Source organism: Schistocerca gregaria, chromosome 7, assembly GCF_023897955.1.
Source record: "Schistocerca gregaria isolate iqSchGreg1 chromosome 7, iqSchGreg1.2, whole genome shotgun sequence".
NCBI lineage: Eukaryota > Metazoa > Arthropoda > Insecta > Orthoptera > Acrididae > Schistocerca > Schistocerca gregaria.
The window spans coordinates 344,867,835-344,886,523 of NC_064926.1; the positions used below are offsets into that span (position 1 = coordinate 344,867,835).

The 18,689-nt window shown below is 43.6% G+C and overlaps 1 protein-coding gene across 1 annotated transcript in view; it reads right to left on the reverse strand.

Moving 5' to 3' along the window:
• The window catches only part of LOC126282126 (myogenesis-regulating glycosidase-like), a 56,200-nt gene that overhangs the window by 12,360 nt on the left and 25,151 nt on the right, over positions 1-18,689 (reverse strand). The window contains exon 4 of the mRNA XM_049981596.1: positions 8,972-9,406. Coding sequence (XP_049837553.1) covers positions 8,972-9,406 — 435 coding nt within the window. The remainder of the gene's footprint in view (positions 1-8,971; positions 9,407-18,689) is intronic.

An 18,689-nucleotide genomic window follows, 5' to 3' on the forward strand; every position in this document is an offset into this window, starting at 1 on the left:
CCAGAACTACCAAAGGCGAAAGAGAGTCGCGTCTTATCGCAGCCCAGAGCGAAAGGCCTGGGGTTGGGCACTCTACGAGACAGAGCTCACGACGTCTACGTTGTATGTGCAAACATTACTTGCGTGCAGAAAGAATCTGCTTTCATTGTTAAGACCACGGTAAGTCATTCCACCTTCCAAGTAATCCTCTGATGGCAACAGTAGAGCCGTGGACATCGACGATGCGGCGTGAGTGGAAGACTGGCTGACGGTGTGCTCGCCTGTAGTCGCGCCGCTAGTAATCGCTTTGCAACAGTTCGTATTAACACTTATGGGCTCACAAGCCCCCTGCCGGAGCTGCACGATCTGCCACTGCTGCCCTTACAATACGACGACCCTGGCGGTCGGCAGTGCACCGTGGACGTCCAGAACCTCGTCTGCGGATGTGAGAGTGTCCACGTGACCACTGATACCAGCATCACTGCACAACTGACTCAGCACGTCCAACTTGTGTGGCAGTCCTCCGAAAGAACCATACCGGCGTTTGGAAGGTCACAATTTGACCTCTTTCAGCATCGCTCAGTTGACTGTAGGAAGGTCGAGTGCATCTCCATGTCATGGTTGCCTGCTTGCTTCACATGTTTGTACCACACTGAGCATTCTGGCTGTGAGCGTTTGCTCTTAAAGGGTAGTCTTTGACGGCGCTCTGGTAGCTGCGCAACTACATTATTTGTTGGCGGACGGCTCTGAACAATTATCAGAACATCTACTATCGCCAGGTGGCAATAGCCGTTATCGGTGTAACGGCTTCATGTGAGCCGCTACATGGCTTGTTACAAGAGTCACGTGCTCAAAACACACCTGGGTGCCCTTCCGACACTCAGGCAATTTTAATCCGGAATTATGTCATATTATCATTCTTAGTATAGTCTGCAAATGTGTATGTGGGTTGTCTGCTGACGTATGCGTGGGCTGTCTGCTGTGGGTTCTCTGAATGCGGAGATGCAGTTTAGCCAACCATTATATCAAGTAGAGTGCGACTGCACTGGGCCAGAGAGACGTAAGTTCCCCGCCCGTTAGCAGGGCCCGTTAGGTAGGCAAATAGCCGCCGTGCAGACTCTCTGAGCCCTTCCGACCACCGTGTGTGGATCCCGGGCGAGGGGAGACGGTCAGTCATTCCCTGCTGCGACTCTGATGAGTATAGACGCTCTGCGTGATGATTCCTATAGTCATCTTAGTTAGAATAGATAATCAGGTTCCATAAAATTGCTATTTTTCTTTTGGTATCACTAATGACGGGCCAGCATTCCACATAACCGTACCATTAAGTAAAGGGAGTGATCAAGGAGTTATTTTCATGATATTATTAAATAAAATGTTGTTGTTATATAAATTCTTTGTCTCACAGCAACGTCTTATTTCCGTTACCAGTTCCAGTTAAGTTATATAAACTTTCAACATAAAGTTAACCAATAGTCAGAAATTTTGTAGTGATATTTGCTCATGCAAACGGTCGTAGGCGTCTTTCACAAAAGATACAGGTGCCATTTTCAAGTTGAGGATGCCTGCCGAGGCTTTGTGGGAAGCAAGTATCATGCATCGGATCAAAATCGACGTCGTATTTCCAGGTGTACTATTTTTTTCCGGTAGTGTATATATGCACGATAAGCAACAAATGCGTCTATTGGCCAAATCATTGCAACCTCAGGCAGGAGCAAGAATAAATTCCACTTCGTGACGTTTCGGGCATTTGCCGCTGTAGGGACGTATGAGGGCTGATCGTTTTTTAAGGTTCGATCAGTCGGGAAATGGAAACTACAGTGAAAACCCGATGCTTTGAGCATCGCCAACCGAGCGCGTCAAGTCGCTCTTTTAGGTTGCGAGCACACAATGAGCACATAAAGGTGCATAGAAAATAGTTTCTCTCGCCAAGTATGAGTGCCTGCTGAGATATTTCTCCCTATTTCATGCCACCCACATAACGTAACTATCATGCATTTCCTTTCTCATGACAATTCTCGGTCGAACACTGCAGCATCAGAGAAGACTCTTCTGCAGTGGTTTTGGTGGGAAGTGTTTGATCACCCCCTCCCCCTCCGGATTTGGCTCCCTCTGAGTTTTATAATCGCTCACATGAACCGCTGATTATGAAGACATTTTGGCACAGACAACGAGCCACAGACCCAGTTTCAAACAAAACATTTTTTATTTTCGCTATGGTTTACAGTTCACCACCGATCGGACCTCAATGAACGAATTGCGCTCATACATAGGTGAATCAGCGACGAATGGGGAATTATTCGTGGAACGAGAGAGGCCGCAAATATGGAAACCCAAAGACGTAAACGAGTTTTAAAAAGAGGAAAAATCGTACCCCGGCAAGAAAATCGACACGTCAGAAAACGGCAATTTTTAGTTTTTGTCACTGAAAAATGTGTGTGAAGTACTCCAATATGCACAGGAAACGTCACCCCTACCTTGTAATTTGTCCACTTCCGGGCAGATGTGTCAGTCTGGTTTCATGATTCGCTACGACAAGAATAGTGTCACTTCAGTTGTGAAACTTTTCATGTGTAACGGTAAGCTGGATTTCAATTTTAATATAATTTATTATTACAATGTTTGTGTTTATACAGTGTCCCTATCTTACATTACAATATCTTCAGGCATACATGAATGTCTGGAGGAACAGACACTGTTTTGACGCTTACATCTGTTGTAAATATTACGAAGTTCCGTGCATAGCAGCGTACAAGAAAGAAATCAATACTTCTGCTGTAAAGAAAATTCATAATGAATCTCTTTTCACGGCGAGAAGTATTCCTACATTATATAAGCCCATTTATAATTCTAAATTTTCTCAATTTGTGTGCCTTAAGTCGTACCTAATTGATGTTCCTTATTAAACTGCACAAATTTTCATAAATTACGTTTTAGCATTTTGTATTTTTCTAATAAAACGATTTCAACTTTTTTTCCTTTCTTATTTTAACTTAAGTACCAATTTTGCATAATGGAAGTTCGAATGTCGTATTATATTACTGTAAGTAAAGAATTATGTACACTGATTAACCAGAACATAATGACCACCTACATAATACCCGGTATGTCCACCTTTGGCACGGATAACTGCGGCGATGTGCCGCGGCATGGAAGCAAAGAGTCCTTGGTAGGTCACTGGATGGAGCTGGCTCCACGTCTGCTCGCAAAAGTAAACAGATTTCCATAAATTCCGGGCACGCGGGCGATGACCTCTGACGCAACGTTCAGTCACATACCACACGTGTTCGATGTGGTCCAGATCTGGAGAGTTGGTCGGCCAGCACTTCAATTGGAACTCTGTAACCATTCTGTACCATTCCATCACACTCCTGGTCCTGTGACATTTCGCATTATCTTGTTGAAAAATGCCACTGTCTTCGGTCGATAATGTTCTGGCTGATCAGTGTATATGTATTATTTGGGGTTTTAAAGTAACAAAAGTATTACATTAAAGGTCATAACAAAAACAAAATAGGTCTTAGTAAGTCGAGAAAAATGACACAACTCAGAGACTTAATTCATAATTACATAATTCATTAATTCATAATTATAACTAAAACAACATAATTACAACTAAAACACACGAAAAACACTGACAATACTGTTAATAGCGACGGTGGCATGGGGTCCAGCGATTGCGATTTTGAATGGGACGCATCAAATGCTGAGTCAACGTATGCCTATATTTGGTGATGCCGCAGGGGAGCACTGAATGTCTGTTACCTAGAGTATATATGGGCTATCAGCAGCCCATCAGCATGTAAGGTACCCCACATTTGCAGACAAGAGCGCTACTTTATTTCCAATTTTGCTATTTCACATACATGAAGTGAATGTATTAGCGCTGCAGTACCTTTGGGGTAAGGAGGCAATGGTAGGTTCTCATGCTGGCTAGCAGAGGCGGTTGGCCATCTGGCGCTTTCAGAGTCAGTGGGTTGAGGTGTCGAGGCAGATACCGCTCGTGACGTCAGCGAGGAGTGTCACAAATACCATCTTCCAGTAATTTTCAATGCCGGGAAATGTTGATACTAGTAAATAAATGAATAACTTTGCCGTAACCTAATATCTACGATCTTATACGAACTATACCGATTGTTCACTCAAGTAACAGACCGTGCGCCATCATTGGCACTCGTCGATAGGATGCCTTTAGATCTAGTCATGCAGTAGACCATGACCTCGTATCGTGAATATTTAGTTTATAATCAATGTGAAAAAGTTCACTTTATGGTATTTCTTAAATAAAGTTTCGTAATGGCGTCATGTGTAAACATTATTTGCACAAGAAAAACTTCTTCTCGGTTCATGACGAAAAACATAGACAATAGAATTGCACTTTCAGAATCCGACGGAGCTACTACACCTCTGCAATAAGAGATAAAATACGAGAGCATCCACTGCACTCGCATTCGGGAGGACGACGGTTCAATCCCGCGTCCGGCCATCCTGATTTAGGTTTTCCGTGATTTTTCTAAATCACTCCAGGCAAATGCCGGGATGGTTCCTTTCAAAGGGCACGGCCGACTTCCTTCCCTAATCCGATGAGACCGATGACCTCGCTGCCTGGTCTCCTTCCCCAAAACAACCAACCAACCAACGAGAGCATCTCCACACGACGAGTAGGAAGAACGTGACTCTGTAGGCCTTCCCAGAGTAATTAGTCTTCAAAGTCTCTTAGGGTTTGCTTCCGGATACTAAAATCAACTGGATTCAATATTTCGACGAGCCAACTGTTCGCCATCTTCAGGAGAACGCTGCTTCTGCTGCTGATTCCCGCACCCGTACCGTGAACGGCGCATGCGTCGCCAACAAAGTTGCTGCCATCGAAGATTGAGCAGGAGGCGCCATCCTTAGCATAACACCGGCGGCAACGATGAATCGCACTCAGAGACGATTTTCGAACATTCGGAGTGGTCGCACAGAAGAAAGTTCTGTTTTGATGCGGGATAGAACAGGGTTACACGTCCTGCTAAAAGGAAACCATTTCTATTAATTAATTAATTAATTAATTAATTCGTGACTTGGCGTTCAGGAAGACATTAGGGGTTTGATGAAGACCGCTTAAAGTCATTAATCCAGAATGATCCACGTCAGTACACTTGAGAAGAGGCAAATGTGATGAACTGTGATCATTCCACCATATTGCGACGTTTGCATGCAGTGGGGAAGGTTCAAAGATTGGGTGTGTGGATACTGCATGTTCTGAGTTAAAATCACAAAAATCAGCTGGTACCCGTTTATGCATTTCTGCTTGCTCGTCAGCAGTTTACTCGTGAACAGTTCTGACCATTCCTATCCTGTACTGTTACTGGTGGCGAGAAACGGCACCTTTACGCTAGCATAAGGAAAAAAAGGAGTGGCTGAGACAAAATAAAGCAGCAACTCCCGGGACAAAGACGTACGCGCATCCACAAAAGATAATGTCACGCATTTGGTGGAACAGCGACGGTGTGGTGTACTACGAATTGCTTTCCCGGTTTAACCATCACTGCTGATATTTATTGTCGACAACTGAGACAGCTTGCAGGCGCAATCCAAGAACAAAGACCAGGACGACGGCGGGAATTGACGCTACTCCAAGCTGATGCCCGCCGTCATTCTGCTACACTGACGGAAAACGCTATACAGTAGTCGTGTTGGGAAGTCCGCAACCATCTTATTCACCTGACATTGAGCGCTCAGATTTTCATCTTTTCCGCACTCTATCGACCAATGTTCAAGAAATTTCCTTTCCTGATGAAAATGCTCTTCCAGTGACGCTCGACGGGTTCTTCGCCTCAAAACCACGTGCTTTCTACAGTCGCGGAATCGAAAACTTACAGCAGCGTCGGCAGAATGTTGTAAATAGTGAAGGCGGAAATATTATTGATGTTGAAAGTCTCTGTTATGTGTACCTGTTCTGTTTATTAAACTTATGGAAAATACTTATGCACCAAATATATAAACTGAATCTTCCATCAGCGTGCGTAGTCGTTTTGCCATATCTACAAAAGTCTATTTTCGGTGCATGCATTTGTCTCGATTTTGTGAGCGAAGAAAATGGCATTTGTTTCAACACCTCAACATTTTCTTAGAACTTCCTATTTTTCATTTATTCTAAGGATGCTGATAGCAAATATATTGAAATGACTTGTACAAAATTATCTTGATACAAGCCTAATGTGAGGTCATCGCCGATTCCCGCCGATGTCCTATGTTCCGGCTGCAAGTGTTCTACCAACCGGCGCAGCGGTTACAGAGAGCGTCCGATATGGACATAAACATGATATCTTAAAGACTAAGTGTAAACAATAAAACTATATCATCAGATTTAGTATTACTTTTTATTTTACTAAACAAAAAGAATCACGAAAATCATGTATTTTTCATGCGTTCAAAGACAACTACCCCGTTAAGGAACTATAGCAGGCAAACTCTTTTCTGCTACCGTGGATGTTTGGGCTGAATTAATAGTAGCATTCAGTTGCTAAATTCACAAAAATAGACTACTGAAAGTATTTGTGTTTTGCATACTTACGTGAAACAACAAACATGTAAAATCGGAAAACTACATTGTCAGAAATAGGAAGACATGATGTTTTTCGGTAACACTGATGCCGTTCACAGGGATTTCGGTCCTACATAGAATAGTAACTACAAAATTCTATCAGATACTGTTAAAATCCTAGCTAACTTTAGCCTTATCATTATCATTATCATTATCTTCACCTATCGGGGTGTTTTCCCTACTGCACGACAACACACTGGGTCATTCGCCAGCAGTGATTTGCCAATTCATTGCACTAAATCGTGTTTCAGCATTGCTCGATCAACGATATTCATCATGTTTTTCACCTGCCTCCAAAAATGAAGACATCTGCGTTTTCAATAATCCACCGTCCTGTGGATATCCTGAAGGTTTTGTTCGAGAAATGGCTCTGAGCACTAAGGGACTTAACATCTATGGTCATCAGTCCCCTGTTTGAGAAACCCAAGACGATTCCAAGAACTGAGTAACTAGACTGAATCTATATGTCTTTAATTATGACTTTCTCACTATCTCATACATGTAACTTGTGGACCACAATGTTTGCAACAACTGCTACTTCCAGATAAGTTACTTATTCCAACGTCATCTACAGGCGAACACTTCTATTCGTCACACGCTGTTCCTGGACATGCTTTACTGTGGCTCTATCGGATTAAACGGAAAAGAAATAAAACAGAAAGCACATATTTCTATTAAGTAGGAGAACTAGATATACGTCCGAATCTTTCCAACTTCCCGCCTGTCTCTGTCCATTTTCTCCTCCGCCTTTCTTTGTCAATCTCTTCCTCTCTTTCCCTCTCTCTGTATCTATCACCTTCTCCCCGCTTTCCCCATCTTGTCCCCCCCCCTTGTCTGTGTCTGTCCATCTCCTACTTTCCACTGTTTGTATCCATTTCCTCTCACCCCTATATATATGAATGTTTGTTACAATATTGTGTAAAAATTTGAAGTAAATCGATCAAGAACTTTTCGAGGGTTTTGATAATAGCTTTCCCTTCATACAGGGTGAACATTAATAAAACCGACAAATTGCAGGGATTGATTCCTGACTGGAAATCCAGGAAAAAAAGCTTCTATGACCATGTGTCCGGAAACGGACGGTGTACTTGCAACGACAGCAAATCATCCTGAAACACATTAAAAACCTGCATCGCTTCTATGTAATGACAGACGTTCAATGTGGCCTCCATGGGGTTGCGGGTGATAGGGATAGTAGCGGTTTTCAAGCAGAATACATAATCGCACTTTGACTTACACCATGTTGGCAGGCCACTTGCCTGGAGTTTGCACTAGGGTTCGTCTCAGTACACTGTAGAACGCGAACCTCCAAATCTGGTATACGCACAGTCCGCTGCCTCATTGGACGTTCGCCTGTCTGAAAAGACCCATGATTACACAAACGCCCAAAAAGGGCTTGAAATGTTGTGGAGAGTGGTTGGCGTCTGTGAGGGTAATTGTTTTGGTATAGCCGTGCTGCCTCTCGACTTTTTCCATCTGCTTGGCCATACACAAATACCGTCTCGGCTCGTTCCCCACATGAATACCGGACCATTCTGCTGCTTACAGTACGCTACGTCAATCACACAGCCTGCAATACAGAAGCAACACCGGCACATGGTCAGAGGAACTTTCATTCGTCAGCGCCATCTACCGTGACAGCGACCCACTACCGGACACATGTTCATAGGAACTTTTTTCCTTCACTTCAGGCCAGGAATCCCTCCCTGCAGTTTGTCGGTTTTACTGGAGTTCGCCCTGTATATTAAATACATAGCAAACAACAGGTATACAAAAACACGTGCGTATTAGAATGCAGCGTTGTGTCATAATTTTACAGAAATCGGTGAAGAACTTTCGGAGATTTATGATTTATGATTTTGAACAAACGAAAATGGGGCTTTTAGTAACAACACATTTATTATTGTAATACATATTTATATACGATATGGTGCTCCTTTAGGTGTATAAAAGCACTCTCGTTTTCTAAGGGAACACTGCGTCAAATTTTCAAAGCAATCGGTGAAGAACTTTCGGAAATGCACTACTTTGAACAAACGAACACTAACATTATTATTTATATGGACAACCACCTTCGCTTACTGACACTTTCCCTGTTGTCCTTTCATGAAGATCCAAGTGAAACGGTTTATTTCTGAGCGGAGCTGCAAATGGTTCAAATGGCTCTAAGCACTATGGGACTTAACATCTGAGGTAATCAGTCGTCTAGACTTAGAACTACTTAAACCTAACTAACCTAAGGGCATGACACACATCCATGCCCGAGGCAGGATTCGAACTTGCTATCGTAACAGCAGCGCGGTTCCGGACTGAAGCGCCTAGAACCGCTCGGCCACAACGGCCGGCGCAGAGCTGCAAGTAAAAGGCATTTGTACAAGGTACCCTCTCCATACAGTAACGTACCTCGTTGTCAAAGTCCCAGGGCACGTAGGAGAACTGTATGGCCGGCATGAAGACGTTGGCCTGCAGCCAGCGTATGAAGAGCTCCTTGGTGAGCGCGTCGCTGCCGTAGCCGTTGCCGCCCACCATGTCCGGCAGGACGAAGGGGTAGCCCACCAGGTTCATCTGCAGCAGCGTCGTCACCAGCGTGGGCAGCCCGTTGTCGAAGCCCCACCTGCTGTCCTTGTCCAGCATGCGCACGTAGACCGGCAACTGCTGCGTCCGCTCGGCTACGCGCACCTCTATCATGGAGCCGAACTGCGAGACCGTCCTCAGGTAGTCTTCAGTGAACTGCACCGGGCTCAGGTCTAAGGGTTCGATGTCGGGCAGCTGGGGCAGCCAGCTGGTCTCACCCGCATCGAACTTGAACGAATCGATCCCGGTCTCGTTTTTTAGTGCCTAGGCGCAAAACGAGAAGATGAACGAATGTGAGTCAGACAGGAACGTCAGACTGACAAATTACACAAGTGAAATGTATTCAGATATATAGTGTCAATTTAAAATCGTCGGTCTGACAAATTACACAAGTGAAATGTATTCAGACGCCACATTAAAAATCATATGCAATATGGCTAAAATAATGTACACTCTACGACGAAAAAAAAAGATGCACAACGAAAGAATTATATGAATGGGATGGAAATAGGTAGATGTGATGTACATGTACATGCGAACAAATAACTACAATTTCAGAAAAAATGGATGATTTCTTCAAGAGAAAGAGATTTACAATCGAACAAGTCAGTAACGCATTGGTCCACCTATGGCCCTTATACAAATAGTTGTTTGGCTTGCCATGGATTGATAGAGTTCTTGGATGCCTCCTAAGGGATATCGTGCCAAACTGAGTGCTGATGGCGCGTTAGATCGTCCAGATCCCGAACTGGTTGGACGGTCCCTCTTCATAATACTCCTAATGCACTCATTTGAAGAGAGAGCCAGCGCACATGCTGGTCAAGATAGGATATGGCAAGCACGAAGTCAAGCAGTAGAAACTCTCGCCATGTACGAGTGAGTATTATCTTGCTGACTTGGAAGCCCAGGGTAGCTTGCCATGAAGGGCAACGAAACGGGGCCTCGAAAAGGTTCAATGTAGCGTAATGCTGTCGCGTCGCGGAAGACAGCTAAAGAGATACTGCAATGAAATGGCAATCCATACTATCACTCCTGGTTGTCGGGCAGTACTGCAGGTGACAATGAGGTTGGTATCCCACTTCTGTGTGGGCATGTCTAGACACGTTTTCGCTGGTTATCGGAGCTCAGTTCGAAGCAGGGCACATCGCTGAAAATAATTCTACTACAGTCAATGAGATTCCAGGCCGAAAATGTGTCTGGAGACGCGGGAGACAACGGTGGGGTACCAACGTGAGTGTCGCCCGCCATACGGACCGACGTCCAGGGGTTATGGTTTGGTGTGCGATTTCATTTCGTAGCAAAACCCCTTTGGTTCTCACCCACGGCACCATTACACCACAGGGGTACGTAGACGATATTCTACACCGCGTTTTGTTACCCTTTATGGCAAACCATTTTGGCTCACATTTGAGCAAGATAATGCCCGCTCGCACATGGCGAGAGTTTCTACGGCCTGTCTTCATGCTTTCGAAATCCCCACTGTAGTCAGCAAGGCCGCCCGATCTCTCCTAAATTAAGAACATCTGGAGCGTTATGGGTACGACCATCCAACCATCTCGGTATATTACCTATCTAATGCGTAAGTTTGACAGAATTAGGTACGGTATCCCTTAGGATGACAAAAATGGTTCAAATGGCTATGAGCACTATGCGACTTAACATCTGAGGTCATCAGTCCCCTAGAACTTAGAACAGCTTAAACCTAACTATCCTAAAGACATCACACACATCCATTCCTGAAGCAGGATTCGAGTCTGCGACCGTAGCGGTCGCGCGGTTCCAGACTGAAGCGCCTAGAACCTCTCAGCCACATCGGCCGGTCTTAGGAGGGTATCCAAAACTCTTTTAATGACAAGCCGAATAACTGCTTCCAAAGGTCCAGAGGTGGACCAACGCATTACTGACTTGGTCAATTTGAGAAGCTCTTTCTCTTCAATAAATTATTCACTTTCACTAAAATTGTAATCATTTGTCTGTCTGTATATGTACTTCACATTTAATACTTTGCGTACCATTTGGATGATTCCTTCGTAATGCGTCGTTATTTTTGTGTTAGAGAATACATTTATCACGACGGGGAGAAAATTCTAGAGACGAACAATAAAGCCTTAGAACCAGTAGATGGGATTCTTTGTAAATGTGGCACTACAAGACAAAGTTACAGTTTCAAATGTTTTTGAAAAGAAAAGTTAACATCACAGTATATTATCTGTTTCAATATATAGCAGTGGGACACGGACTTTTAATTTGAAAAATTTGGAAACTTGGAGGTTGCTGAAAGAGTGATGGAGAGATGCGGTACATGTTAGGAATTAATAAAAAATGTTCAGATGAGTGTGAAATCTTATGGGACTTAACTGCTAGGGTCATCAGTCCCTAAGCTTTCACATTACTTAACCTAAATTATCCTGAGGACAAAAACACACCCACGCCCGAGGGAGGACTCAAACCTTCGCCGGGACCAGCCGCACATTCCATGACTGCAGCGCCGTAGACGGCTCGGCAAATCCCGCGCGACTAGGAGTTAATAGGTGTGATCAAAACGTTTATGTTCGAAGGTCGTACAGTCCAGAATCTGTGTACCAATCAGACAAAATCTCAGCAAGCACTGTGGCAATCATCCCACCGCCGCACCACTTTGAAGATACTGCTTTGGTAAAACGCCGTCTCCTCCTGGGCGAAGATGTGCGTAACTGCCTGCTGCACTTCCTCGTGCGACAGAAATCGTCGCCCTTAAAGGCTTTTATTAAGGGACCGCAGGCTTCATAATTACTTGGGGAGAGATTACGACTATAGGAGTGGGGATGCTCGAATGCCTCCCACTTGAGTTGGCGTAACATCTGCGTTACGACATTTGCGATATGGAGACGTGCGTTTCATATAGCAACAGAACTATTGGCGCATCATACCTCAACGATGGTTTTCGACAGACAGTCAGTCCCACACACATTCTTCGTTCTCCAATGGACGTCTTCCGGTGTTTGTCGTTCGACAGCCAAGAAAAGAATAACAGCACGTTGATCCTGTTTGGACACATCGGTTGTCGTTTCGGTATTTACCACGCACGCCGGAAAAAAACGAATGCCACACTGATCTCTTGCCTACGTGTCAGTGGTTATATACACCAATGGCCATTAAAATTACTACACCAAGAAGAAATGCAGATGATAAATGGGTATTCATTGGATAAATATATTATACTAGAACTGACATGTGATTAAATTTTCACGCAATTTCGGTGCATAGATCCTGAGAAATCTGTACCCAGAACAATCACCTCTGGCCGTAATAACGGCCTTGATACGCCTGGGCATTGAGTCAAACAAACGGCCTTGATACGCCTGGGCATTGAGTCAAACATAGGTTGGATGGCTTGTACAGGTACAGCTGCCCATGCAGCTTCAACACGATACCACAGTTCATCAAGAGTAATGACTGGCGTATTGTGAAGAGCCAGTTGCTCGGCCACCATTGACCAGACGTTTTCAGTTGGTGAGATATCCGGAAAATGTGCTGGACAGGGCAGCAGTCGAACATTTTCTGTATCCAGAAAGGCCCGTACATGACCTGCAACATGTTGTCGTGCATTATCCTGCTGAAATGTAGGGTTTCGCAGGGATCGATTGAAGGGTAGAGCCACGGATCGTAAAACATCTTAAATGTAACGTCCACTGTTCAAAGTGCCGTCAGAACAAGAGGTGACCGAGACGTGTAACCAATGGCACTCTATATCACCACGCCGGGTGATACGCCAGTGTGGCGATAACGAACACACGCTTCCAATGTGCGTTCATCGCGAAGTCGCCAAACACGGATGCGACCATCGTGATGGTGTAAATACCAACCTGGATTCATCCGAAAAAATTACGTTTTGCCATTCTTGCACCCAGGTCCGTCGTTGCGCAGGCGCTCCTGTCTGTGATGCAGCGTCAAGGGTAACTGCAGCCATGGTCTCCGAGCTGATAGTCCATGCTGCTGCAAACGTCGTCGAACTGTTCGTGCAGGTGGTTGTTGTCTTCCAAACGTCCCCATCTGTTGACTCAGGGATCGAGACGTGGCTGCACGAATGTTACAGCCATGCGGATAAGATGCCTGTCATTTCGACGGCTAGTGATACGAGGCCGTTGGGATCCAGCACAGTGCTTCCGTATTACTCTCCTGAACCCACTGATTCCATATTCTGTAACCGTCGTTGGATCTCGACCAACGCGAGAAGCAATGTCGCTATACAATAAACCGTAATTGCGATAGGCTACAATCCGACCTTTATCAAAGTCGGAAACGTGATGGTACGTATTTCTCCTCCTTACACGAGGCAACACAACAACGTTTCGCCGGGCAACGACGGTCAACTGTTGTTCGTGTATTTAGAAATCGGTTGGAAACTTTCCTCATGTCAGCACGTTGTAGGTGTCGCCACCGGCGCCAACCTTGTGTGAACGCTCTAAAAAGCTAATCATTTGCATATCACAGCATATTCTTCCTGTCGGTTAAATTTCGCATCTGTAGCACGTCATCTTCGTGGTGTAGCAATTTCAATGGTCAGTAGTGTACAAGCAAAGGACTCGCGTTACGTTGCGTACAAGGTGCAGCAATGGAAACTTTTTATCGCCCCTTATACCAGTAGAGACAGGAAAATTAGCAAATCGGAACAAGGAACACTGGATTGGAATCTGTAATACTTACTGTAATGAAAGAAAAGTAGAGATGGTGAGTCATTACGAGAAGCGGTACTGCAGTGCGAGAGACAATATTGTGTATTTGATGGACGGGACCAGCCAGCCCAGAAAGGCTAAGTGAGCAAAGCAAGTAAGGGATACCAGGAATTCTGGTTTTTCCAGAGGTGCAGCGTATGCACTGACTGAGAAGCGTAGACAATGGAAAATGGAGAGAACAACATCTATGCCTAACACTGGAGACGACTGCATCGCAAAGCCTAGAGAAGACCTACATCCAGCATCGGATTCCAAACGACCCATGACGATAATGATGTGAATGACATTACACAGTGTTTGTGACAACACATGACGTCAAATAACTGTCATCAAGAAACTAAGTTATCTGTCCGATTCTGCGTGTAGAAACCACTAAACAAAGCAGCTAACAAGATGTCCGATTCTTACTAGAAGGTAATAAGTACTATGACGTTCCTCAGAGATAACATTCTCGGAGTAGTTTGCTTTGCAGCGGAAATATACAGAATAGCACATTGAATCTGCTGTAACTGTCATTCAAGTCTTCACGTAATTAGCTCGAAAAAACTCATTCATGTTAGGCAGACTCTTATATTTCTTCTCATTATTTTCAGCACGAAATAACTCATCCATAACGAGGAACACAAATATAACATGATTATTTGTCCAACTTGTCGTCCATCGGACTTAATAAATGAAGCAATAGCTATTTTGTTGTGGTTGCAGTATGGTCGACGAACAATATTTCTCAACAAAATGGTTTCAAAAATATACAGGGTGAGTCACCTAACATTACCGCTGGATATACTTCGAAAACCACATCAAATACTGACGAATCGCTTCCAAAGACCGAACGTGAGGAGAGGGGCTAGTGTAATGGATTTATACAAACCATAAAAATACACGGAAGTATGTTTTTTAACAAAAACCTACATTTTTTTAAATGGAACCCCGTTAGTTTTGTTAGCACTTCTGAACATATAAACAAATACGTAATCAGTGCAGTTTGTTGCATTGTAAAATGTTAATTACATGTTTGTGTTAAAAAACATACTTCCGTGCATTTTTGTATTGTTTGTATAAACCCATTACACTAGCCCCTCTCCTCACGTTCGGTCTGTGGAATCGGTTCGTCAGTATTTGATGTGGTTTACGAAATATATCCAGTGGTAACGATAGGTGACTCACCCTGTATATTTCAGCGGAAACGCTGAATGCTGTTTCATACCGTACCTCAGTTACCATTAACAAATTACCATTGAGCCAAAACATTATCACCTCCTGTTTAATAGCGTGCTGATATGGAACGCGATACTTCAGTTACTATGCGCCGCTTGGATTCAACGTCTGAAGCACCAGACGTCTACTCACAGGTCACGTTTACGGGCAGCTGGATTATAGACGAGCAGATGATGCACGAAGTCGTCCCAAGTGTGTTTAAAAGAGTGCAGATCTACACCTACATGATTACTCTGCAGTTCAAAATTAACTGCCTGGCAGAGGGTTCAACGAACCATTTTGAGCTATTTCCCTACCGTTCTAATCTCGCAGGGGGTCGGCAAAAACAAACACTTAAATCTTTCCTTGTGAGCTCTGTTTCTCTTATTTTGTAGTGTTGACCATTTCACCTTATGTAGGTGGGCGTCACCAAAAGAAAGAATGCTCGTGATTTAAATTTCTTGAGAAGGTCCTGATACTGTGAAAACCGCCCTTGTTCAAATGGCTCTGAGCACTATGGAAGTTAACTTCTCTAAGGTCATCAGTGCCATAGAACTTAGAACTACTTAAACCTAACTAACCTAAGGACATCACACACATCCATGCCCGAGGCAGGATTCGAACCTGCGACCGTAGCGGTCGCGCGGTTCCAGACTGTAGCGCCTAGAACCGCTCAGCCACCCCGGCCGGCAAAACCGCCTTTGTTTTAAAGACTTACACCCAAATTCGTGTATCGTATCCCTAGTACTCTCTTTCCTATTTAGCGAACATACGATACGAGTTGAACTCCTTTGAACTTTTCGGCAATCCTATTTGATGCGGATACCTCACCATAATCCAATACTCCCAGAAGCGGATGCACAAGCGTAGTGCAAGCATTCTCTTCAGAAGACCTGTTACATTTTCTAAGTGTTCTACCAATAAATCCCAGTCTTTGGTTTGCTTTCCTCACAACATTATCTACGTGATCGTTCCAATTTAAATAATGAGGAACTGTAATCTCCAAGTGTTTAGTTGAGTTTTGAGCCTTTAGATTTGTGTGATTTATCGCGTGACTCAAATTTAGAGGATTCTGTTTAGTTCTCATGTAGATAACTTCACACGTTTCGTGATTTAAGGTCAATTGCCACTTTTTACACAGTACAGATACCTTGTCCACATCATTTCGCAATTTCGTTCTACCATCTGATGATTTTACGTGAGGGAAAATGACAGCATCATCTGCAAGTAGTCTAATAGGACTGCACAGATTACTCCTAAATCGTTAATGTAGATCAGGAACAAAAGAGGGCCTATAACACTTCCTTAGGGAACACTAGATATTACTTCTGGTTTACTCGATAACTTTCCGTCAGTTATTAAGAACTGTGACCTTTCTGACAGGAAATTACGAATTCAGGTGAAACGTCCCCTCAGAAAAAATTTATAAATGACTGTGCTGGTAAACTTCTACGTTATTTGATACAATGACAGCTGAGTAAAACTGAACGTATTCAGGTAGTTTTCTCTTTACTTATTTTGATCATCACTAAACTGACACACAATATTTTTTAGCGCAACGCAATCTGACTTTCAATAATCCCAACAAAAGAATGGCCCTGACTAACAATAACCTATTCCTTTCATGACTCACTCACCTCATAAAAATCTTCATTACTCGAACTACTGCAATACAGCGAGCGCCAATACTGCCAGCTAAATAAAAGATTCTAACTACGGAAGGCACTAACTACTGATAGGCATAGTTAGCAAATTAAAGGTTTTGATAGAGAACAAACAATGTATTTACCTTATATATATCAGTTCATTATATCCAGTCTCACAAATTTCCTCTTTCTGGTGGACACACGTCCATATCGACCGCTCTCATAACTCTGGCACCTCTGTCCCCACATTTACCATTGCTGGCGGCTCACCTCCAACTGCGCAACGCTACGCACTGTTCACATCCAACTGCCCAACACTACACAAGCGAATATTCCAACAATACCAACCAGCCACAGACTGCACACAGCACTGTCAGTGATTTTCATACAGAGAGCTACGTGGCGTTACCAACATAAAAACCTAAACAGCCTACTTACACAGTCACATAAGTGACGCGGTACTCTAAAGGGATGCAATTTAATCAGAAGTCGCTTGTGAGGGACGGTGTCAAAAGCCGTCCAGGAATCTAAAAATGTGGAATCAATTTGACGTCCCCTCTCGATAGCACTCATTACTAAGTGAGAATAAAGAGCTAGTTATGTTTCAGCAGAACGATATTTTCTGAATCCGTGTTAGCTATTTGTCAATAAATCGTTTCCTTCGAGGTGATTCTTAATGCTTGAGCACAGTATATATTCCCAAACCTTCTGCAAATCGACATCGACGTAAATACTCCGCAATCCACCGAACGGCGCGTTGCGGAGAGTACCCATGCCATTAATATCAACTTCCTTTCATGTTCTATTCACAAACTCAGCTAGGGAAAAACGATTACCTATTGCCTCTGTATGAGCGATAATTTCTCGTATCTTATCTTCGAAGTCATGCGCAGAGTTTGTTGGAGGTAGTAGAATTGTTCTGCAGTCAGCTTCAAACTCCGGTTCTCTGCATTTTCTCAATAGCGTTCCTCGAAAAGAATGTTGTCTTCTCTACAGGGATTCCGATTTGAGTTTCCGGAAAATGTCCCGTTACACTTGCGTGTTGTTTGAACCACTCCGATAATGGAATAGCACCACAGATTTATATGTGGTGGTGAAATCCTGCCTGTACCTCAGGCATCGATAGGATGAAATTACATTTTCCTGGAGACATATTGATTATCAACTTTACCTTCGACAAGGATAGAAGCCGACGTAATGGGTTAAAATTTGTGACAAGACCAGGACTTGAACCTGCTTACCAAGCATATACCTGTATGTTATGCACTACACCACCCTGACATTGTGGGTAACATAGGTGTGCATAGTAAGCAGCAGACTTGGGTTCAAGTCCCAGTGTTGGCACAAATTTTAATACATTACTTCAGCTTCTATACTTATCGAAGATAAAATTGAGACTCAATATGTCTCCAGGAAAATGTAATTCCATCAGATTAATTGATCACCTGTGCCTGAGGTACAGGGAGGATTTCTGCATTATGTTCAGAACTGCGTGCCTTATTTATACCGATAATTTAAGAAACATAAAATGAAGACGGGCAAAGATGTGAAATGAAGTTTATGTTATGGAGGGCATTGGATCTAGGTAGTCCTTGCAGCTGTGTTAACCACTATGTCAGGTTGTTGTAGTGGGTAGCACTCCTGCCTAATAAGTAGGAGGCTAAGATTCAAGTCCCAGCCTCGGTACAAATTTTAATACATTTTTTCAGCTTATATCCTTATCGAAGAAAATAGATAAGACTCAGTATGTCTTGAGGAATATAATTCCATCAGATTCCATCACCTATACTTGAGGCACATGCAGGATTTCTCCAATACGAACAAACGTGGGGGTGCTGTTCCAACGTCAGAGAGCCCTCACAGGACTAACGGACTAAAAAGTATACAATAATTTCTCTGACCCTCATTACAAATTCCTAATTCCATAAAGATAGCCCCAAAAATTTGTGCTTGTTAATTTTTGATAGTTATGACATCACTTCAAAATTT